The following is a 24,386-nucleotide window of genomic DNA, read 5'->3' as shown; positions in this document are numbered from 1 at the left end:
TGAGAACTGTTCAGAACCAGTAGATCAATCACAGTCAGCGTTTTAGTATTTCCAGAACATGGACAGTATTTGAATCATATTGTGGAAAGCATCATTTGTTGATACTGTATCTCTGTCCCTTGCTCTCTGTCTCAATCCTTCTCTCTTGCTTCTGTCTCCCCCCCCCCCCCTCTCTCTCTCTTCCTCCCTACCTTCCTCTCTCTCTCTCTTCTTATCTCTCGCTCTCTCCTTCTCTCCCTCATTTAGCTCCTGCGACCAGAAGCTTCTTGCCTCTGCTCATCCACTAGTTTAACATTTCATCTCCATGGAAACCGGACAGGTTTTTAATTGCCATTAGATGCTTGTGTGATTTGTCCATCAAATGATGCCTCCAGAGTAGCCTTCTCCCTGGGTAGCTAATGGGAGAGAAGAGGAGGAGGAATTCATCTTTAATTCTCCCTCTCTCTCTCCCCATCTCTCCATGGTCACAAAATGTTTCTATATATCCATTCAAATGTGAACACAAATGTGAGCGCAAATAAATCTAATTGCAAAGCCAGCGAGGTGCAGTTAATCATTGTCATTGGTGATTCTATTTGTACTGTATGGGTTTAAACCAACTAGTACCAAGATGCATGGTTTAGTCCTTGTACATATACTGTATAATATACAGTTGTAGTTGGAAGTTTACATACACCGTAGACAAATACATTTCAACTCAGTTTTTCACAATTCCTGACATGTAATCCTAGTAAAAATTCCCTCTTAGGTCAGTTAGGATAACCACTTTATTTTAAGAATGTGAAATGTCAGAATAATAGTAGAGATAATTATTTATTCTTTCTTTCTTTCATCACATTCCCAGTGGGTCAGAAGTTTACAAACACTCAATTAGTATTTGGTAGCATTGCCTTTAAATTGTTTAACTTGGGTCGAACGTTTTGGGTAGCCTTCCACAAGCTTCCCACAATAAGTTGGGTGATTTTTGGCCCATTCCTCCTGGTGTAACTGAGTCAGGTTTGTAGGCCTCCTTGCTCACACAGGCTTTTTCAGTTCTACCCACACATGTATCTATATGATTGAGGTCAGGGCTTTGTGATGGTCACTCCAATACCTTGACTTTGTTGTCCTTAAGCCATTTTGCCACAACTTTGGAGTATGCTTGGGGTCATTGTCCATTTGGAAGACCCATTTGCAACCAAGCTTAAACTTTGAGACCAATGTCTTGAGATGTTACTTCAATATATCCACATAATTTTCCTACCTCATGATACCATCTAGTTTGTAAAGGGCACCAGTCCCTCCTGCAGCAAAGCAACCCCACAACATGATGCTGCCACCCCCTGTGCTTCACGGTTGGGATGGTGTTCTTCGGCTTGCAAGCGTTCCCCTTTTCCTCCAAATATAATGATGGTCATTATGACCAAACAGTTCTATGTTTGTTTCATCAGACCAGAGGACATTTCTCCAAAAAGTATGATCTTTGTCCCCATGTGCAGTTGCAAACCGTAGTCTGACTTTTTATGGCAGTTTTGAAGCAATGGCTTCTTCCTTGCTGAGCGGCCATTCAGGTTATGTCGATATAGGACTCGTTTTACTGTGGATATAGATACTTTTGTGCCTGTTTCCTCCAGCATCTTCACAAGGTCCTTTGCTGTTGTTCTGGGATTTATTTGCACTTTTCATACCAAACCCCAAACGTCCATCTCTAGGATACAGAACGCCTATCAGAAGCTTTTAAAGCCATTACATAATTTTTCTGGAATTTTCCCAGCTGTTTAAAGGCACAGTCAACTTAGTGTATGTAATCTTCTAACCCACTGGAATTGTGATACAGTGAATTATAAGTGAAATAATCTGTCTGTAAACAATTGTTGGAAAAATTAATTGTGTCATGCACAACGTAGATGTCCTAACCGACTTGCCAAAACTAAAGTTTGTTAAGGGTAGAGGGCAGCATTTGGAATTTTGGATGAAAAGCGTGCCCAAATTAAACTGCCTTCTACTCAGGCCCAGAAGATAGGATATGCATGTAATTGGTAGATTTGGATAGAAAATACTCTAAACTTTACAAAACTGTTAAAAAAGTGTATGTGAGTATAACAGAACTGATTTGGCTGGTGAAAACCTGAGAACAATCCATTCAGGAAGTAGGAATTTTTTGTAGTAGTTTTCTATTAAATGCCATTACAGTATCCATTGACTTAGGACTCAAATTCCAGTTCCTATGCCTTCCACTAGATGTCAACAGTCTTTAGAAATGGTTTCAGGCTTGTATTCTGAAAAATGAGGGAGTAAGAGCAGTCTGAATGAGTGGACCCTGCCTTGTCACAGAGCTTTTCCATGCGCCTGCCTGAGAGAGTGCCTTTGTTGTTTACCTTTTATATTGACAACGTTATTGTCCGGTTAAAATATTATAGATTATTTAGGCTAAAAACAACCTGAGGATCGTTTGACATGTTTCTATGAACTTTACGGATATCATTTGGATTTTTTGTCTGCCTGTTGCGACAGCGTTTGAGCCTGTGGATTACTGAAGAAAACCCTGCAACAAAACAGAGGTTTTTGGATATAAAGAGAGACTTTATCGAACAAAAGGAACATTTATTAAACAAGGACGTAGGCAATTACTAGGATCCTACCACACTGTACACATCATTGTGTTTCTCAATTAAATTGAAGGGGTCGCCTATGTCATTGTGTGGGACAATGTCAGGTTCCAACATGCAGAGATGGTTCAGGCAGGGTCTCGGGCCCATCCCCGATTCGTGACCCTATACCAGCCCCCATGCTCTCCTTTCAACCCTAATGAGGATATTTTGTTGAGCATGGAGACGGGCGATCACCATCCCCATAAGTGTGCCTCCCTCTTTCTGGCCCTGGATGAGGCATGCAGATTAGAGGTCGACCGATTAATCGGAATGGCTGATTAATTAGGGCCGATTTCAAGTTTTCATAACAATTGGAAATAGGTATTTTTGGACACCGATTTTTTTACACCTTTATTTAATCTTTATTTAACTAGGCAAGGCAGTTAAGAACACATTCTTATTTACAATGGTGGCCTAGGAACGGTGGGTTAACTGCCTTGTTCAGGGGCAGAATGACAGATTTTTACCTTGTCAGCTCGAGGGATTCAATCTTGCAACCTTACAGTTAACTAGTCCAACGCTCTAACCACCTGCCTCTCATTACACTCCACGAGGAGACTGCCTGTAATGCAAATGCAGTAAGCCAAGGTAAGTTGCTAGCTGGCATTAAACTTATCTTATAAAAAACAATCAATCAAAATCACTAGTTAACTACACATTGTTGATGATATTACTAGTTTATCTAGCATGTCCTGCATTGCATATAAACGACGCGGTATTTAGCTCAAATAAATCCAGGTTAACAGGCAATATTAATGAGGTGAAATTGTGTCACTTCTCTTGCGTTCATTGCACGCAGAGTCAGTGCATATACAACAGTTTGGGCCATTGTACGTAATTATGACATGACATTGAAGGTTGTGCAATGTAACAGGAATATTTAGACTTATGGATGCCACCCGTTAGATAAAATACGGAACGGTTCCGTATTTCACTGAAAGAATAAACGTCTTGTTTTCGAGATGATAGTTTCCGGATTCGACCATATTAATGACCTCATATTTCTGTGTGTTATCATGTTATAACTAAGTCTATGATTTGATAGAGCAGTCTGAGCGATGGTAGGCACCAGAAGGCTGGAAAGCATTCATTCAAACAGCACTTTCGTGCATTTTGCCAGCAACTCTTCGCAATGCTTCAAGCATTGCGCTGTTTATTACTTCAAGCCTATCAACTCCCGAGATTAGGCTGGTGTAACCGATGTGAAATGGCGAGCTAGTTAACGGGGTGGGGTGCGCGCTAATAGCGTTTCAAACGTTACTCGCTCTGAAACTTGGAGTAGTTGTTCCCCTTGCTCTGCATGGTTAACGCTGCTTCGAGGGTGGCTGTTGTCGTTGTGTTCCTGGTTCGAGTCCAGGTAGGAGTGAGGAGAGAGACAGAAGCTATACTGTTACACTGGCAATACTAAAGTGCCTATAAGAACATCCAATAGTCAAAGGTTAATGAAATACAAATGGTATAGTCCTATAATTCCTATAATAACTAAAACCTAAAACTTTTTACCTGGGAATATTGAAGACTCATGTTAAAAGGGACCACCAGCTTTAATTTGTTCTCATGTTCTGAGCAAGGAACTTCAACGTTTAGCTTTCTTACATGGCACATATTGCACTTTTACTTTCTTCTCCAACACTTTGTTTCTGCATTATTTCTTTGTGGCTAAATTGATTTTATTTATGTAGTATATTAGGTTAAAATAAGTGTTCATTCAGTATTGTTGTAATTGTCATTATTGCAAATAAATAAATAAAAATCGGCCAATTAATCGGTATCGGCTTTTTTTGGTTCTCCAATAATCGGTATCAGTATCAGCGTTGAAAAATCAGCAATCGGTCGACCTCTAATGCAGATACATCAACGCAGACCAATGTCAGGCTTGGAATCATCAGGCCAAAAGGTATTTCCTGCTGTGCATGAACAATGAGGACATTCACTGTGATGTGGATGAGAATTTATGGCCAAATGCTCAAAAGGGAAAGGGAACAAGACAGGCTTGATGCAAATTATTGCGTGCTAAATGTTATGTTTTATTTTCATTCATTTGATTGAATGCTCTCATTACATTTCACAATAAACATAAATATATTTTGAATCAATGGTTGTGTGGTGAGAGCTGTTCACAATCCAAAATGAATGCACACTGACAGGTTTTGAATGAAAGACTGGCTGCTTTACAAGTGTGACGAGTTTTGTACTAAGAGTTGTGAAAATAGTACCAAAGTGATAACAAAAGACTGTATTAACCATTACTAGATAGATAGATAGATAGATAGATAGATAGATAGATAGTCACTGTTAGTATAGCATATTTAATATTCTCTTTTAGTGTATGCATATGTGGTCTGTGGTAATATGCTGCTGGGCAGAGGGAGACAACTGACAGAGGAAGGCGTGAAGCTAACAAGCAGCGCAGAGGAAGGCGTGAAGCTAACAAGCACCACAGAGGAAGTTGTGAAGCTAACAAACACCACAGAGGAAGTTGTGAAGCTAACAAGCACCACAGAGGAAGTTGTGAAGCTAACAAACACCACAGAGGAAGTTGTGAAGCTAACAAGCACCACAGAGGAAGTTGTGAAGCTAACAAACACCACAGAGGAAGTTGTGAAGCTAACAAGCACCACAGAGGAAGTTGTGAAGCTAACAGGCACCACAGGGGAGACGAGAGATAGTGAGAGAGAGGGAAAGAGAGAGGGAGGGAGAGAGAGAAACAGAGAGAGAGAGAGAGCGAGAGAAAGGAGAGATGGAGAGAGAGGGGGGGGGAGACAGAGAGAGGGAAAGTAAAGAGATGGGACTGGAGAGATGGAAAAAGGCAAGAGGACGTGGCGAGACGACCGGTGTGAAGCTAACGAGGTGAACAGAAGGAGGGAAAAGGGTGGAGGTGAGAGAGAGAAAGAGAAGGAGAGAGAGAAACACAGAGAGAAACACAGAGAGAGGATAGGAGGAGAGAGAGAGAAAGAGAAGGAGAGAGAGAAACAGAGAGAGAAACACAAAGAGAGGATAGGAGGAGAGAGAGAGAAAGGAGAGAGGGAGCGAGAGAGAGAGGGGAAGAGAGAGACAGGGAGAGGGAAAGAGATGGCGACTGGAGAGATGGCGCGATGGGAAAAGGGAAGAGGATGTGGCGTGACGAGTGGTGTGAAGCTAACGAGATGAACAGAAGGAGGGAAAAGGGAGGAAGAGGGAGAGAGAAAGAGGGAGATGAGAGAGAGGGAGAGCAGAGGGAAATTAGGTGTGAGAGATGGAGAGTAAGGGAGAGAAAGAGGGAGATGAGAGAGAGGGAGAGCAGAGGGAAATTAGGTGTGAGAGATGGAGAGTAAGGGAGAGAAAGAGGGAGATGAGAGAGAGGGAGAGCAGAGGGAAATTAGGTGTGAGAGATGGAGAGTAAGGGAGAGAAAGAGGGAAATTAGGTGTGAGAGATGGAGAGTAAGGGAGAGAAAGAGGGAGATGAGAGAAGAGGCAAAGTTATAACCAGACGCCGCCGCCCACCGCAGCAAAGTAATGCCACTTCTGTGTCTGTGCCGGTGTCAGGGGGATGGATACCGCCGCAACTGCCCGCCTGTTGCCATGGAGACCGGCTACACAGGCAACGGCGGTGATCGGGTGGGGTGTGTGTGGATGTGGGTGTGTGGGTGTGAGGGGGGGGGGGTCCTGACCTTTATTTTCGGCAGGGTTGTCGATGCTGAAGTCTCCGTTCCAGATGACCGTCAGGTCCACAGGGAGGCTGCTCATCTCCATCCCATCATATGAGTACTGTTGTCGCCATGGGGACCCAGAGAGGGGGAGATGGGGGGGTGAGATGGAGAGAACAGGGAGCGAGAGAAAGGGAGAGAGAGAGAGCACCAGAGAGAAAGAGAGAGGGAGGGTAGAGGAAAAGGCATTTGTAGAGCAGAAGTACCGTAAACACTCAAGCCAGGTAGAGGACATCTTCACAGACAACTACGTATCAAAGCTAGTCAGAGTGTTTGAGACACTCCCATTCAACAGTAGCATATCATATTGGCATATCATTCAGCATAGAAACCCTTTCATTGGGAGTCTTTCATTTCATACCAACCATTGTTCCAGAACTGAATTACACATAATAGTATTGCTGAGGGAAGCTGGAATTTAGAGAGGGCATTTAAACTCATCAAGGCTCTGTGCACATGTACAATGGGAGACATATCCTTGGGCATGGAGGACTGGTTCCAGACAGTGTACTGTAGGTACTAGCTCAATAGTACTGATTACTAGAAATGAGGAACCTGTATTGAGATTCTACAGTCAATGGCTCTCCAGACAGACCTGAGATAGAGTTGTGCATCTTCTCACATTCACAAATAACTTCAAATATGTCTCTGACCAACTCTCTCGCTATCTCTGTCCGAATGATCCTGGAGGCACTCCGCACTGCCAAAGCTGACTCTCTCCTCTGTTCTCATCCTCTTAGATGTATCCTCTGCCTTCAACACCGTGAACCATCAGATCCTCCTCTCCAGCCTCTCAGGGCTGGGTGTCTTAGGCTCTGCACACTCTTGGATTGCATCCTAGTTGGCAGGCCGCTCCTACCAGGTGATGTGGAGAGGATCTGCACCACATACTCACTACTCACTACTGGTGTCCCCCAGGGCATAGTTCTAGGCCCTCTCCTCTTCTCTCTATAGCTCAAGTCACTGGGCTCTGTCATATCCTCATATGGTCTCTTCTATCATTGCTATGCGGATGACACTCAACGTGGTGACACGCATCCCTGCGTGCCTGACAGATATCTCAGCTTGGATGTCGGCCCACCACCTCAAGCTCAACTTCGACAAGACAGAGCTTCTCTTCAGCCCACGGAAGGCCTCTCCCCTCCAAGACTTCTCCATCACGGTTGACAACTCCACGGTGTCCCCCTCCCAGAGTGCAAAGAACCTTGGCATGACCCTGGACAACACCCTGGCATTCACTGCAAACACCAAAGCAGTGACTCGCTCCTGCAGGTCGTGCTCCTCAACATCCGTAGAGTACGAGCCTACCTCACAGAGTACGAGTCATCTCCCGTCTGGACTACCGCAACTGTTGGTTTTGCTCTCCACTTGTGCCATCAAACCCCTGCAATTTATCCAGAATACTGCAGCCTGCCTGGTGTTCAAACTTCCCATGTTCTCCCACGTCTCCCCGCCTCTCAGCGGTTCTCCACTGGCTTCCAGTCGAAGCTCACATCCATTACAAGACCAGCAGCAAGAGCAACTGCCCCTCCCTACCGATATATATATATATTGTGAACTAACACGCGCACTTGACTTTGTTTATACCTACTGTGATACACTACATGACTGAAAGTATGTGGACATCTGCTCGTCGAACATCTCATTCTAAAATCATGGGCATTAATATGGAGTTGGTCCCTCCTTTACTGCTATAACAGCCTCCACTCTTCTGGGAAGGCTTTCCACTAGATGTTGGAACATTGCTGTGGGGACTTGCTTCCATTCAGCCACAATAACATTAGTGAGATCGGGCACTGATGTTGGGCGAGTAGGTCTGGCTAGCAGTCAGCGTTCCAATTCATTACGGAGGTGTTCGATGGGGTTGAGGTTAGGGCTCTGTGCAGGCCAGTCAAATTCTTCCACAGCGATCTCGACAAACCATTTCCGTATGGACCTCGCTTTGTGCACGGGGACATTGTCATGCTGAAACAGGAAAGGGCCTTCCCCAAACTGTTGCCACAAAGTTGGAAGCACAAATTCGTCTAGAATGTCATTATATGTTGTAGCATTAAGATTTCCCTTCACTGGAACTAAAACAGCCCCAGACAATTATTTCTCCTCCACCAAACTTTACAGTTGGCACTATGCATTCCAACAGATAGCGTTCTCCTGGCGTCCGCCAAATCTATATTAATCAATCGGACTGGCAAATGGTGAAGTGTGATTCATGCTCGGCCATGAAAACCCATTTCATGAAGCTCCCGACGAACAGTTCTTGTGCTGACATTGCTTCCAGGGGCAGTTTGGAACTCGGGAGTGAGTGTTGCAACCGAGGACAGACGATTTTTACTGGCTACGCATTTCAGCATTCGGCCGTCCCGTTCTGTGAGCTTGTATGGCCTACCACTTTGTGGCTGAGCTGTTGTTGCTCCTAGACGTTTCCACTTCACAATAACAGCACAGCAACTGATTTGTTGGAAAGGTGGCATCCTAGGACGGTGCCACGTTGAAAGTCACTGAGCTCTTCAGTAAGGCCATTCTACTGCCAATGTTTGTCTATGGAGATTGCATGGTTGTGTGCTCGATTGTATACACCTGTCAGCAACAGGTCTGGCTGAAATAGCAAAATTCACTAATTTGAAGGGGCGTCCACATACTTTTGTATATTTAGTGCATGTGGTTGTACCACCTAGCTTTAAGATGATTGCACTAACTGTATGTCGCTTAGTGACTAAAAGGTCAAAGCAAATATCAGATACATTCCTTCCAACATGCCTTATATCCACAATTTACATTGATTGTGTTCACCTGAACATACACATACATAAACTTCCCTATTCATCCCGTTTACACCCCAAAACACACCATCACCCCCTATACTCACCGAGGTGTTCTGGCACTGAACACAGCTGCTGTTGAAGCGGAGCGCGGGCACCCGCTGCTCCACACCCTGGATGGTGAGCAGACACTCATAGCCCCGCTGTCCTGACTGTGGCTGGGGAAGGTTCTTGGCCCGCAGGGTGATGGGCTTCACCACGTTGACCGGCACCAGGATGCGCTCAGTGGGCAGCAGCTGGGGACACTCCTGTAAAAGCCACAGGGAGAGCTGGTCAGGAGGACCAAAACGACAGGAGCCAGACGTCAACAGTGTGTTACTCCCAATACACACTTGTTTCACACTGTGGATTTGGCATAGTTTACTTTACTCGTGGTTGTCTAGAGAGAAAACGTGAACAAGAAGTATTGACTATGTTATGATATTTTGGGTTATACTTTGAAGTCAACATCATACCGTATGGGCCATTCTAGGACAACAGTGAAGCTACGTCCGAGTAGAGTTCAACCCTGTAGAAATCTCCCTACAGGCCCAAGTCACGCCTCACATCCACAAGGTTAATACAGACACCATATCTAACTCTGAAACAACATTATAAATGGTAGGAATTATTAATGTCTTTTGGCGACTATGGTTGGGTGTGGTTGGGTAGTTATATCTGGTAGAGTTAGTGTTGGTTGTCTCTAGTGGTTGGGTAGTTATATCTGGTAGAGTTAGTGTTGGTTACCTCTAGTGGTTGGGTAGTTATATCTGGTAGAGTTAGTGTTGGTTGTCTCTAGTGGTTGGGTAGTTATATCTGGTAGAGTTAGTGTTGGTTACCTCTAGTGGTTGGGTAGTTATATCTGGTAGAGTTAGTGTTGGTTGTCTCTAGTGGTTGGGTAGTTATATCTGGTAGAGTTAGTGTTGGTTACCTCTAGTGGTTGGGTAGTTATATCTGGTAGAGTTAGTGTTGGTTGTCTCTAGTGGTTGGGTAGTTATATCTGGTAGAGTTAGTGTTGGTTACCTCTAGTGGTTGGGTAGTTATATCTGGTAGAGTTAGTGTTGGTTACCTCTAGTGGTTGGGTAGTTATATCTGGTAGAGTTAGTGTTGGTTGTCTCTAGTGGTTGGGTAGTTATATCTGGTAGAGTTAGTGTTGGTTGTCTCTAGTGGTTGGGTAGTTATATCTGGTAGAGTTAGTGTTGGTTGTCTCTAGTGGTTGGGTAGTTATATCTGGTAGAGTTAGTGTTGGTTACCTCTAGTGGTTGGGTAGTTATATCTGGTAGAGTTAGTGTTGGTTGTCTCTAGTGGTTAGGTAGTTATATCTGGTAGAGTTAGTGTTGGTTACCTCTAGTGGTTGGGTAGTTATATCTGGTAGAGTTAGTGTTGGTTGTCTCTAGTGGTTGGGTAGTTATATCTGGTAGAGTTAGTGTTGGTTACCTCTAGTGGTTGGGTAGTTATATCTGGTAGAGTTAGTGTTGGTTGTCTCTAGTGGTTAGGTAGTTATATCTGGTAGAGTTAGTGTTGGTTGTCTCTATTGGTTAGGTAGTTATATCTGGTAGAGTTAGTGTTGGTTGTCTCTAGTGGTTGGATAGTTATATCTTGTAGAGTTAGTGTTGGTTGTCTCTAGTGGTTGGGTAGTTATATCTGGTAGAGTTAGTGTTGGTTGTCTCTAGTGGTTGGGTAGTTATATCTGGTAGAGTTAGTGTTGGTTACCTCTAGTGGTTGGGTAGTTATATCTGGTAGAGTTAGTGTTGGTTGCCTCTATAGCCCTTAACAAGGTTTGAATGGCATGTGAGTTGGAGTGGGCCAATCATACCAACGATAGGATATCGATAGGAGGTCAAGAGAGCAGCGCATTATTATTACACTGACTTGTAAATGAACAGTGTCAGTGACATGATAGACATAGGGCATTGTGTTTCCATTTACACAACAACAGAGGTTCAATGAAAGCTGCTTCTGCTTTGATGAGAAAAGAGAAATAGAAGAGATAGAAAGAGAGAGAGGCAGAGACAGACAGAGAGAGGGGGAGAGAGAGAGGCAGAGAGAGAGAAAGGGACTAAAGGAGAGAGAGAGGCAGAGAAAGAGGGAGAGAGAGAGACAGAGAGAGAGGCAGAGACAGACAGAGAGAGATGAAGAGAGAGAGGTGGAGAGAGAGAGGCAGAGAGAGAGAGGCAGAGAGAGAGAGTAAACGAGAGAGAGAGAGAAAAGAGAGAGAGAGCATGTTCGGCTCACTTGGCAATTGGGTGTCTAAAATTAACATCCTATCAACTCAGGTGAATGGCTGAGTAAAAATAGTCGGTTGCTGATGGAGATGAGAGGAGAGAATGGAGACAGAGAGACAGAGTGTCCTGATGAAGTTGTGTCTGTGTCGATGTGTAGAGTCTACAGTCCTAATGAAGTTCTGTGTCTATGTCGATGTGTAGAGTCTACAGTGCTGATGAAGTTCTGTGTCTGTGTTGATGGGTAGAGTCTACAGTGCTGATGAAGTTCTGTGTCTGTGTTGATGGGTAGAGTCTACAGTGCTGATGAAGTTCTGTGTCTGTGTTGATGGGTAGAGTCTACAGTGCTGATGAAGTTCTGTGTCTGTGTTGATGGGTAGAGTCTACAGTGCTGATGAAGTTCTGTGTTGATGGGTAGAGTCTACAGTGCTGATGAAGTTCTGTGTTGATTGGTAGAGTCTACAGTGCTGATGAAGTTCTGTGTCTGTGTTGATGGGTAGAGTCTACAGTGCTGATGAAGTTCTGTGTCTGTGTTGATGGGTAGAGTCTACAGTGCTGATGAAGTTCTGTGTTGATGGGTAGAGTCTACAGTGCTGATGAAGTTCTGTGCCTGTGTGTTGATGGGTCGAGTCTACAGTGCTGATGAAGTTCTGTGTTGATGGGTAGAGTCTACAGTGCTGATGAAGTTCTGTGTTGATGGGTAGAGTCTACAGTGCTGATGAAGTTCTGTGTCTGTGTTGATGGGTAGAGTCTACAGTGCTGATGAAGTTCTGTGTTGATTGGTAGAGTCTACAGTGCTGATGAAGTTCTGTGTCTGTGTTGATGGGTAGAGTCTACAGTGCTGATGAAGTTCTGTGTTGATGGGTAGAGTCTACAGTGCTGATGAAGTTCTGTGCCTGTGTGTTGATGGGTCGAGTCTACAGTGCTGATGAAGTTCTGTGTTGATGGGTAGAGTCTACAGTGCTGATGAAGTTCTGTGTTGATGGGTAGAGTCTACAGTGCTGATGAAGTTCTGTGTCTGTGTGTTGATGGGTCGAGTCTACAGTGCTGATGAAGTTCTGTGTTGATGGGTAGAGTCTACAGTGCTGATGAAGTTCTGTGCCTGTGTGTCGATGGGTAGAGTCTACAGTGCTGATGAAGTTCTGTGTTGATGGGTAGAGTCTACAGTGCTGATGAAGTTCTGTGCCTGTGTGTCGATGGGTAGAGTCTACAGTGCTGTGCATAAATACAACTCCCATCTCCTGGTTTGTTAAACTGTGGGCTCAGATAAAGAAAGACAGGAACAGAGTGAGAACACTGGGAGAGATATGAGAATGAGAGAGAGAGAATGAGGCAGAGATAATAAGAGATATTATATGGAGAGATTGAGAGAAAGAGAATATGGCAGACAGAGAGAAAAACTAATAGAGAGAGAGACATAGAAAGAGAGACAGAGAAAGAGAGAGAGAAAGAGAGAGAGAGGGAGAGAAAGAAAGAGAGACAGAGAAAGAGAGAGAGACAGAGAAAGAGACAGAGAACGAGAGAGAGACCGAGGAAGAGAGAGACAGTGAAAGAGAGAGAGACAGAGAAAGAGAGAGAGACAGAGAAAGAGGGAGAGAAAGAGAGAGAGACAGAGAAAGAGACAGAGAAAGAGAGAGAGACAGAGAAAGAGAGAAAGACAGAGAAAGAGAGAGAGACAGAGAAAGAGAGAGACACAGACAGAGAAGAGAGAGAGAAAGTGAGAGAGACAGAGAGAGAGGAAGAAAAGAAGGGGAGAGCAGATAAGGTGTCCTCTCGTTCCTGGAGTTGAGAAGTGAAGCGGAGCCGCCACGTTGCCCGATAACACTTGTTTGAAGTTCATTAAAAACCACTTGATTGGGGTACACTGAATGACTGGCTGGCTTGCATATAAACCACTTCATGACACTATTCAAAAAGTCATTATAGATAAATTACAGAGTGGCACAAATAATGTTTGCTTTACAAAACTGAGGAGATAGGAATAAATTATGTTGAAAATGGAGGAGTCCTATTTTCTGATAAGTCTGGAATGGCACGCTATGTCATATACACTATAGTGCACTATACATAGAGAATATGGTGTCATTTCAGACAGAAACAAGGTGAACTGGAGGGTACGATCGGTTGTGAAGTGTCTGACATCATTTGTGATATCATTTTGAATGAATCACTGAAGTCAGTTGACTGTCCAAGCGGAACAATTGTGGACTTATACAATGTACATAAAGTCTTTGTCTGTATTCCTGTTATGATTTCACAATAACATTACCGAGAGCTTTTAAAACATCCAATGGAAAGTGACTTCACACCTAGTCAATAACACGGAGAGCTTTAAAACATCCAATGGAAAGTGACTTCACACCTAGTCAATAACACCGAGAGCTTTAAAACATCCAATGGAAAGTGACTTCACACCTAGTCAATAACACGGAGAGCTTTAAAACATCCAATGGAAAGTGACTTCACACCTAGTCAATAACACGGAGAGCTTTAAAACATCCAATGGAAAGTGACTTCACACCTAGTCAATAACACCGAGAGCTTTTAAAACATCCAATGGAAAGTGACTTCACACCTAGTCAATAACACGGAGAGCTTTAAAACATCCAATGGAAAGTGACTTCACACCTAGTCAATAACACGGAGAGCTTTAAAACATCCAATGGAAAGTGACTTCACACCTAGTCAATAACACCGAGAGCTTTAAAACATCCAATGGAAAGTGACTTCACACCTAGTCAATAACACCGAGAGCTTTAAAACATCCAATGGAAAGTGACTTCACACCTAGTCAATAACACCGAGAGCTTTAAAACATCCAATGGAAAGTGACTTCACACCTAGTCAATAACACCGAGAGCTTTAAAACATCCAATGGAAAGTGACTTCACACCTAGTCAATAACACGGAGAGCTTTAAAACATGATTTCATCCAATGTAAAGTTAGAGTGTAGAAGTACTAACTACTAACACATCATCACACCTCACCACAAATCACACCTCACCACAAATCACACCTCACCACAAATCACACCACAAATCACACCACAAATCACACCTCACCACAAATCACACCACAAATCACACCACACCACAAATCACACCTCACCACAAATCACACCACACCACAAATCACACCTCACCACAAATCACACCACACCACAAATCACACCACAAATCACACCTCACCACAAATCACACCACACCACAAATCACACCACAAATCACACCTCACCACAAATCACACCACAAATCACACCACACCACAAATCACACCACAAATCACACCTCACCACAAATCACACCACACCACAAATCACACCACAAATCACACCTCACCACAAATCACACCACAAATCACACCACACCACAAATCACACCACAAATCACACCTCACCACAAATCACACCACACCACAAATCACACCACAAATCACACCACACCACAAATCACACCTCACCACAAATCACACCACAAATCACACCACACCACAAATCACACCTCACCACAAATCACACCTCACCACAAATCACACCTCACCACAAATCACACCTCACCACAAATCACACCACACCACAAATCACACCTCACCACAAATCACACCTCACCACAAATCACACCACAAATCACACCACACCACAAATCACACCTCACCACAAATCACACCTCACCACAAATCACACCTCACCACAAATCACACCACACCACAAATCACACCTCACCACAAATCACACCTCACCACAAATCACACCTCACCACAAATCACACCTCACCACAAATCACACCACACCACAAATCACACCACAAATCACACCACACCACACCACACCACAAATCACACCACACCACAAATCACACCTCACCACAAATCACACAACACCACAAATCACACCTCACCACAAATCACACCACACCACAAATCACACCACACCACACCACAAATCACACCTCACCACAAATCACACAACACCACAAATCACACCACAAATCACACCTCACCACAAATCACACCACACCACACCACAAATCACACCACACCACAAATCACACCTCACCACAAATCACACAACACCACAAATCACACCACAAATCACACAACACCACAAATCACACCACAAATCACACCTCACCACAAATCACACAACACCACAAATCACACCACAAATCACACCTCACCACAAATCACACCACAAATCACACCTCACCACAAATCACACCACAAATCACACCTCACCACAAATCACACCAGACCAGAAATCACACCTCACCACAAATCACACCTCACCACAAATCACACCACAAATCACACCACACCACAAATCACACCACAAATCACACCTCACCACAAATCACACCAGACCAGAAATCACACCTCACCACAAATCAAACCACAACACAAATCACACCTCAACACAAATCACACCTCACCACAAATAACACCTCACCACAAATCACACCTCACCACAAACCACACAAGACCACAAATCACACAAGACCACAAATCACACCACAAATCACACCTCACCACAAATCACACCTCACCACAAATCAAACCACAACACAAATCACACCACACCACAAATAACACCTCACCACAAATCACACCTCACCACAAACCACACAAGACCACAAATCACACAAGACCACAAATCACACCACAAATCACACCTCACCACAAATCACACCTAACCACAAATCACACCTCACCACAAATCACACCTCACCACAAATCACACCTCACCACAAATCACACCTCACCACAAATCACACCTCACCACAAATCACACCTCACCACAAATCACACCTCACCACAAATCACACCTCACCACAAACCACACAAGACCACAAATCACACAAGACCACAAATCACACCACAAATCACACCTCACCACAAATCACACCTAACCACAAATCACACCTCACCACAAATCACACCTCACCACAAATCACACCTCACCACAAATCACACCTCACCACAAATCACACCTCACCACAAATCACACCTCACCACAAATGTATTTTATTTAACCTTTATTTAACCAGGCAAGTCAGTTAAGAACAAATTCTTATTTTCAATGACGGCCTAGGAACAGTGGGTTAACTGCCTGTTCAGGGGCAGAACGACAGATTTGTACCTTGTCAGCTCGGGGATTTGAACACACACACACACACACACACACACACACACACACACACACACACACACACACACACACACACACACACACACACACACACACACACACACACACACACACACACACACACACACACACACACACACACACACACACTAACCGCTGCCTGAGAATACTATTACACAAAGTGATAAACGTCACTAATCACAGGCATACAACGTCTCTGGCATCATCTGTCAATCTGACAAGAGCAATGCCCATGACAGACTTAGAATTTTAGATTTCACTCTGTGCTCAGCCCACCCCACCCCCCAACCTGCCTTTCAAGAACACCATCCACATATTCCACTTACAGCTGCACCCTATAGTACCTACACACACACACATACTGTCACGACTCCCACCGGCGGTGGCTCCCCTGCCCGTTCGGGCGGCGCTCGGCGGTCGTCGTCGCCGGTCTACTCGCCGTCACCGATCCCTTTTTCCTTTTCTGTTTGTTTGGTCTTATTAGTTGCACCTGTCTCTTATTTTGTTTCTTGATTCATGTCTATTTAAGCCTGTTAGGCCCGCCTATTGTTGTGCGGGATTGTTTTCTGTTAGTCAGGGTGTGTGTGTTTGTGTTCTTGTCCGTTTGTGCCCTGTGTTGGGTCGGACTATTTTTCTGTTTATTTATCGCCTGTTGTTTTGGCCTATGGGAATCCAAATAAAGACGGTTTCCCCAGTATCCTCCGCCCTCTGCCCTCTGCCCTCTGCCCTCTACACTCACCACTCCAGGCGATTGTGACACATACTTGACCAAAAACCTCTTCTTCATTACAGTTAACCACAACAGCGGTGACGTCATCGCTGCAATCACCCCCCACTCCTCTTGTTTCTCTCTGAGGGTCCGGCCTGGTGTGACCCCCACCAGTAAATCCCCCTGGAGTGAGCATGTCATCACCTCAATAACCCCCCCCCCCCGCCAACACCAACACCCATCACTCAAGGTGTACTCGAGGCCAAGTGCCTCTCAGTGAGCTTGATGACACCTGTCATATATCCCGGCTTGGGTCCCAGCCTCAGATTTATAACGCCATTAAGCTGATATAATGTGTACGTGTTTATTCCCCCCTCCCCCGCTCCCAGTGATAAATAATGATGAGGACAAAAATAAACTGCCCCCACCCTCTTCTTTGCTTGTCTCCCACACTTACAGCGACTCACACACACACACACACACACACACACACACACACACACACACACACACACACACACACACACACACACACACACACACACACACACACACACACACACACACACCCTCTCCGCTGCTTTGCATGTGGGTGTTCCCAGGCCCCTCCTATATCCTCTCCTGCCACCCTGGCTGTGTGATGTGTTGAGAGATGCTCAGTAGGCAGCTGCTGGCAGCTTTCTGTGGAGAGTGACTGACTCCAAGCAGAACAACAGAATAACTGAAGGGGCTCTTAATATGGAGTCTTCAGAGACGCCATTCTGTTCTGCAAGAGCTGTTTTTGTCAGGACAGGCTATTAAGACCTTACAGAGGAAGGAAGGAGAGGGAGAGAAAGACCTGAAATTATCCTTTCTATGGTTGATCACCTAGCCTCACCTCTCAGCCAATCACTGAAGAGGATCAGAGAGGAGGGAAGGGGGTGGCACTTCAAGGTACATCACTCTGCTTTGGGTACAGAGGAGAGATACTGAATGCCCCCTTCACCTAGTCTCTCTCTCTCTCTCTCTCTCTCTCTTTCTCACACACACACACACACACACACACACACACACACACACACACACACACACACACACACACACACACACACACACACACACACACACACACACACACACACACACACACACACACACACACACACACACACACACAGTGACTTTCCCATCAATCAACACTCCCTGACACTCCCTGACATAGCTACATTTCCCACCGAACAGCAGTGCACCTGGGAAGCAATGCTCTCTTCTTATGAAGACACTGTGTTGTCATCACACTGTTTCTCAGTGTTCAGTTAAAACCCTCTCTGTCATTCTCTCGCTCTCTCCCTTCTCTCTGTCTCTCTCCCCCTCTTTCCTCCCTCTCTCTACTGAGAGATTTCTAATCCCTGGGACCCACTTAGAATGGATAATTAGCAGCATGGGTGAGTTGTAGAGGATAGAGAGAGAGAGAGAATGACAGAGGGAGAGAGCAGGACAGAGTGGGAAAAGGCGTGGAGTAGAATGTGGAAACTATTGGCAGAGGCTGCAGTGATCTGGCAGTGACAGAGAGAAAAAGTGACAGAGCGAGGGGTGAGAGAGAAAAGAATGAGAGAGAGAGAGAGAGTGTGTGTGTGTGTGTGTGTGTGTGTGTGTGTGTGTGTGTGTGTGTGTGTGTGTGTGTGTGTGTGTGTGTGTGTGTGTGTGTGTGTGTGTGTGTGTGTGTGTGTGTGTGTGTGTGTGTGTGTGTGTGTGTGTGTGTGTGTGTGGAGGTGAGGAGAATCTTTAGCTCCCTGTCAGACTGAGACACACAGACCTGGTGGGCGATTAGCCAGGCCTCCCTCCAACAGGCTTTTGTTTCATCCTCCACCTCACAGCCCTGCGCAAAGACTATCTATCTCTCTCTCTCTCTCTCTCTCTCTCTCTCTCTCTCTCTCTCTCTCTCTCTCTCTCTCTCTCTCTCTCTCTCTCTCTCTCTCTCTCTCTCTCTCTCTCTCTCTCTCTCTCTCTCTCTCTCTCTCTCTCTCTCTCTCTCTCTCTCTCTCTCTCTCTCTCTCTCTCTCTCTCTCTCTCTCTCTCTCTCTCTCTCTCTCCTTCTCCCCCTTCCTCCGTCCCTCTCCCCTCCCTCCCTTCCTCCCTCCGTCACTTTTAGTATTTAACATGTGTTAATATCCCCACGTCACTTTAGTATTTAACATGTGTTAATATCCCCACGTCACTTTAGTATTTAACATGTGTTAATATCCCCACGTCACTTTAGTATTTAACATGTGTTAATATCCCCACGTCACTTTTAGTATTTAACATGTGTTAATATCCCCACGTCACTTTAGTATTTAACATGTGTTAATATCCCCACGTCACTTTAGTATTTAACATGTGTTAATATCCCCACGTCACTTTAGTATTTAACATGTGTTAATATCCCCACGTCACTTTAGTATTTAACATGTGTTAATATCCCCACGTCACTTTTAGTATTTAACATGTGTTAATATCTCCACGTCACTTTTAGTATTTAACATGTGTTAATATCCCCACGTCACTTTAATATTTAACATGTGTTAATATCCCCACGTCACTTTTAGTATTTAACATGTGTTAATATCCCCATGTCACTTTAGTATTTAACATGTGTTAATATCCCCACGTCACTTTAGTATTTAACATGTGTTAATATCCCCACGTCACTTTAGTATTTAACATGTGTTAATATCCCCACGTCACTTTAGTATTTAACATGTGTTAATATCCCCACGTCACTTTAATATTTAACATGTGTTAATATCCCCACGTCACTTTTAGTATTTAACATGTGTTAATATCCCCACGTCACTTTAGTATTTAACATGTGTTAATATCCCCACGTCACTTTAGTATTTAACATGTGTTAATATCCCCACGTCACTTTTAGTATTTAACATGTGTTAATATCCCCACATCACTTTTAGTATTTAACATGTGTTAATATCCCCACGTCACTTTTAGTATTTAACATGTGTTAATATCCCCACGTCACTTTTAGTATTTAACATGTGTTAATATCCCCACGTCACTTTTAGTATTTAACATGTGTTAATATCCCCACGTCACTTTTAGTATTTAACATGTGTTAATATCCCCACACTTTTAGTCACCCCATTTTTTAGTATTTAACATGTGTTAATATCCCCATGTCACTTTAGTATTTAACATGTGTTAATATCCCCATGTCACTTTAGTATTTAACATGTGTTAATATCCCCACGTCACTTTAGTATTTAACATGTGTTAATATCCCCACGTCACTTTAGTATTTAACATGTGTTAATATCCCCACGTATTTAGTATTTAACATGTGTTAATATCCCCACGTCACTTTAGTATTTAACATGTGTTAATATCCCCATCCCCACGTCACTTTAGTATTTAACATGTGTTAATATCCCCACGTCACTTTAGTATTTAACATGTGTTAATATCCCCACGTCACTTTTAGTATTTAACATGTGTTAATATCCCCACATCACTTTTAGTATTTAACATGTGTTAATATCCCCATGTCACTTTAGTATTTAACATGTGTTAATATCCCCACGTCACTTTAGTATTTAACATGTGTTAATATCCCCACGTCACTTTAGTATTTAACATGTGTTAATATCCCCACGTCACTTTAGTATTTAACATGTGTTAATATCCCCACGTCACTTTTAACATTGGTTATTTTCACATTGACATGGTTGTGGTCTGGTTACAGTTGGGACTGCCAATGCCATTGGAACTAGTGCCAATGACATGTGTCAATGAACATCTCTTAATAGTTCCATCCAATTCATCAGATAGATGCTGACAAACTCCTGCTCTGATCCAGCTCGTTAGGGGCCCGTTTGGCCAGGAAATCAACCTGGAGGGCTTTGATAGGTTTTAATATCATGAACACATATTTCATGGGTTTCCATGTCCCCCAGGGAGGTAGTGGGTAGAGGGTCCTCTGATGTGAAGACATGTGTGGTGTTGTAGCACGAAGCCACAGGCAGACAGGGGGGAAGACAGGAGGGATGGAGGGAGAAAAGGATTTGATGCCCCCCTCGTTCACCTCAGACAACCCCAGAAGACATACAGTAGATAAAATGGCCCAATGTTGGGAAAATAAAGCTTTTGTGAACCTGAATATACACTAGTAGCTATGGATTCACACAAATAGTGTTTATTCACATAACAAACAACATATCTGGGAGAGGGGAGCGTGTTCATGCTTTAGATTAGTGAGTTTTTACGTGGGGCTGTCTGCGGCCATTTTGGATTGACATTGTTTTCCATGTCAACAACATGAGCTGAAAAACAGAGTTCGCCGGGCAATGCAACATCACGTTATGGACTGAGCAGCTCCTGCCTGGCCACTCCCATCGGTTACCCAATGACAACAAAGCCCGGCGTGGCCCCTGGCCTAGCTAGCGTTAGTGATTTATCTTTGTGCATACTAACAGGGGGCTCAGTCAGCGGGAGGCCTCTGCATCACGTCGCTCATTACAAAACATCAGCGGATTACCCAGATCCACTTCCTGAAATCCCTTCATTGGAATAATACAGGGAAATGCATCTATCCCAGGGTCGCCGCGAGGGGCCATCCCACTTGTCTGAGCAAAGTTGACATGTCATTGTCTTCTGCTTGGAGTGGTGGAGGGTTGGGGGAGTGTGTGTGTGCATGTGTGTGTGCGTGTACGTTTATGTGTCTATGTGCGAGTGCACCCGCGCATGCGAGGCAAATCCATTAATTCGCAGTGACGTTGAACGTAGCGACAATCCCCGACCCCCAATCCCGAGGTTAATTAAATCCAAATTAAGCTCGTTAGGCGGACAGAAACACCTGCTTTTTAAAACAACAGTCAAACAAAAGCATGTTGGGGAGAGATGTCATTAACGTGTTAATGCTAAATCCCCACAGCTTTATTTGGGAGCTGGGTTTTTGTCAGTCAACACAATGAGAAGAATCCTACTATTATCCCTGGGTCAATATTGACCACCAACACAAGTGTTAATTGGATCCTGAAACGCCAAGCTAAGTCTCACCTACTCTCGGAGCAGTTCAAAGAGATAATGAATATCTCATTATTATTTTTTTATTCCAGCTACGTTTATACACGTTGCATGTGCTTGAATCGCTCGGGGCAGAGATGGTGTTCTAATGTGGGATTCTAAATCATGGAGCATAAAACTCATCAGAAGAGGAAAACCCTCCCTGAGCTTGTTCCTGCTTGTCGTGGAGCGCCTGGCAACAGACATCAAGACAGGGATCTTCATCATGGATGCCCTGAGGGCCAGATTAACTACACAGTTCCTCCCCATGCTGCCCTACTGCCATACCTTCTATCAACACCACACAACCCACACACACACACACACACACACACACACACACACACACACACACACACACACACACACACACACACACACACACACACACACACACACACACACACACACACACACACACACACACACACACACACACACACACACACACACACACACACACACAGAGAGACAGACATCAAGACAGGGATCTTCATCATGGATGCCCTGAGGGCCAGGATTAACTACACAGTTCCTCCCCATGCTGCCCTACTGCCATACCTTCCATCAACACCACACAACCCATACACACATACACACACACACACACACAGACAGACAGACAGACAGACAGACAGACAGACAGACAGACAGACAGACAGACAGACAGACAGACAGACAGACAGACAGACAGACAGACAGACAGACAGACAGACAGACAGACAGACAGACATACACACAGACAGACAGACAGACAGACAGACAGACAGACAGACAGACAGACAGACAGACAGACAGACAGACAGACAGACAGACACACACAGACAGACACACACACACACACACACATACACACATACACACATACACACACACTCCCAAACACACACCCACCCTCAAGGCCGGTGTGGTGCCAGGGAGAGAATCCAGGTCTGTTGTGTAGCTCATCAAGCTACACAGTAAAGATGTCTAATTACAGTGAGTCCTGCTTCAAAGGGAAAAGGCCAGTGCCAATACCATTGATAATTCACATGAAATAAGCTGTCGTTGGGAATAGGGCTGGGAAAAGGAAATGTTTCATTTTTATTAGATTTGGTGGGTCTGTAATCATCTTGTTGGGCGTGGAGGATAAGCATAGAAAGCCTGAGCCAGATATATCAGATTAAGTATGGTACTGTAGCTGACTCCTTTGCTTTATATAATGCAGGATATACAGTAAGTATGACCCTATCATAAATACTGTATGTTTGCTGGTTTATAATGATATGATCACTCACAGACTGTATTATTAAAGATATTCACAAGTGAACCAATGAGGACGCTACATCCTGAATCTAAATAGCCAATGAGACCATAATAATCATAATCAACTCATGTTTACACCTGACCCTTGACCTCTGAAATTACCTCTGGCTTCTTGACGCGTCCCTCCTGGAAGGAGCAGGTGCGTGGGTCGTGGGTGCAGTCATGTCTGTATTTACACCAGTGGCACTGGTAGGGGCTTCTCACACATGACAAACACCTGAGAGAGGAGAAGGAGAGAGTAGAAGGAGAGAGGAGTATGAGAGAGGAGAGAGGGGAAGGAGAGAGGAGAAGGAGAGATTAGAAGGAGAGAGGAGAAGGAGAGATTAGAAGGAGAGAGGAGTATGAGAGAGGAGAGAGGGGAAGGAGAGAGGAGAAGGAGGAGGTGAGAGGAGAAGGAGAGAGGAGAAGAAGTAGGAGAGTGGAGAAGGAGAGAGGAGAGAGGAGAAGGAGAGGGGAGTAGGGGAGAGGAGAGGGGAGAAGGAGAGAGGAGAAGGAGAGGGGAGAAGGGGGAGAGGGGAGAGGAGAGAGGAGAGAGGAAAATGAGAGAGGCGAGAAAAGAAGGATGAGGAAAGAAGAGTAGGAGAGAGAGAGGAGAAGAAATAGGGGAGAGGAGAGAGGAGTTGGAGAGAGGGGAGATGAGAAAGAGAGATGAGAGAGTAGGAGAGAGGAGAGGAGAGAGAGAAGGAGAAAGGAGAAGAATAAGGAGAAAGGAGTAGGATAAAGGAGAGAGGAGAGAGGAGAGAGGAGAGAGAGTGAGGAAGAGGAGAGAGGAGAAGGAGAGTGAAGAACAGGAGAGAGGAGAGAGAGTGAGAAACAGGAGAGAGGAGAGAGAGT

General features: G+C 44.5%; 1 protein-coding gene across 1 annotated transcript in view; it reads right to left on the bottom strand.

Annotated features, from left to right (window-relative positions):
• The window catches only part of LOC118382586 (plexin-A4), a gene marked incomplete at its 5' end in the record, with an annotated part of 146,250 nt that overhangs the window by 116,475 nt on the left and 5,389 nt on the right, over positions 1-24,386 (bottom strand). The window contains 3 exons of the mRNA XM_052515457.1: positions 6,281-6,377; positions 9,183-9,383; positions 23,655-23,769. Coding sequence (XP_052371417.1) covers positions 6,281-6,377; positions 9,183-9,383; positions 23,655-23,769 — 413 coding nt within the window. The remainder of the gene's footprint in view (positions 1-6,280; positions 6,378-9,182; positions 9,384-23,654; positions 23,770-24,386) is intronic.

This window comes from Oncorhynchus keta, unplaced genomic scaffold (genome assembly GCF_023373465.1).
Source record: "Oncorhynchus keta strain PuntledgeMale-10-30-2019 unplaced genomic scaffold, Oket_V2 Un_scaffold_25965_pilon_pilon, whole genome shotgun sequence".
NCBI classification, from domain to species: domain Eukaryota; kingdom Metazoa; phylum Chordata; class Actinopteri; order Salmoniformes; family Salmonidae; genus Oncorhynchus; species Oncorhynchus keta.
The sequence above is the reverse complement of the archived record's forward strand: the minus strand, read 5'-3'. Positions and strand labels throughout refer to the sequence as shown.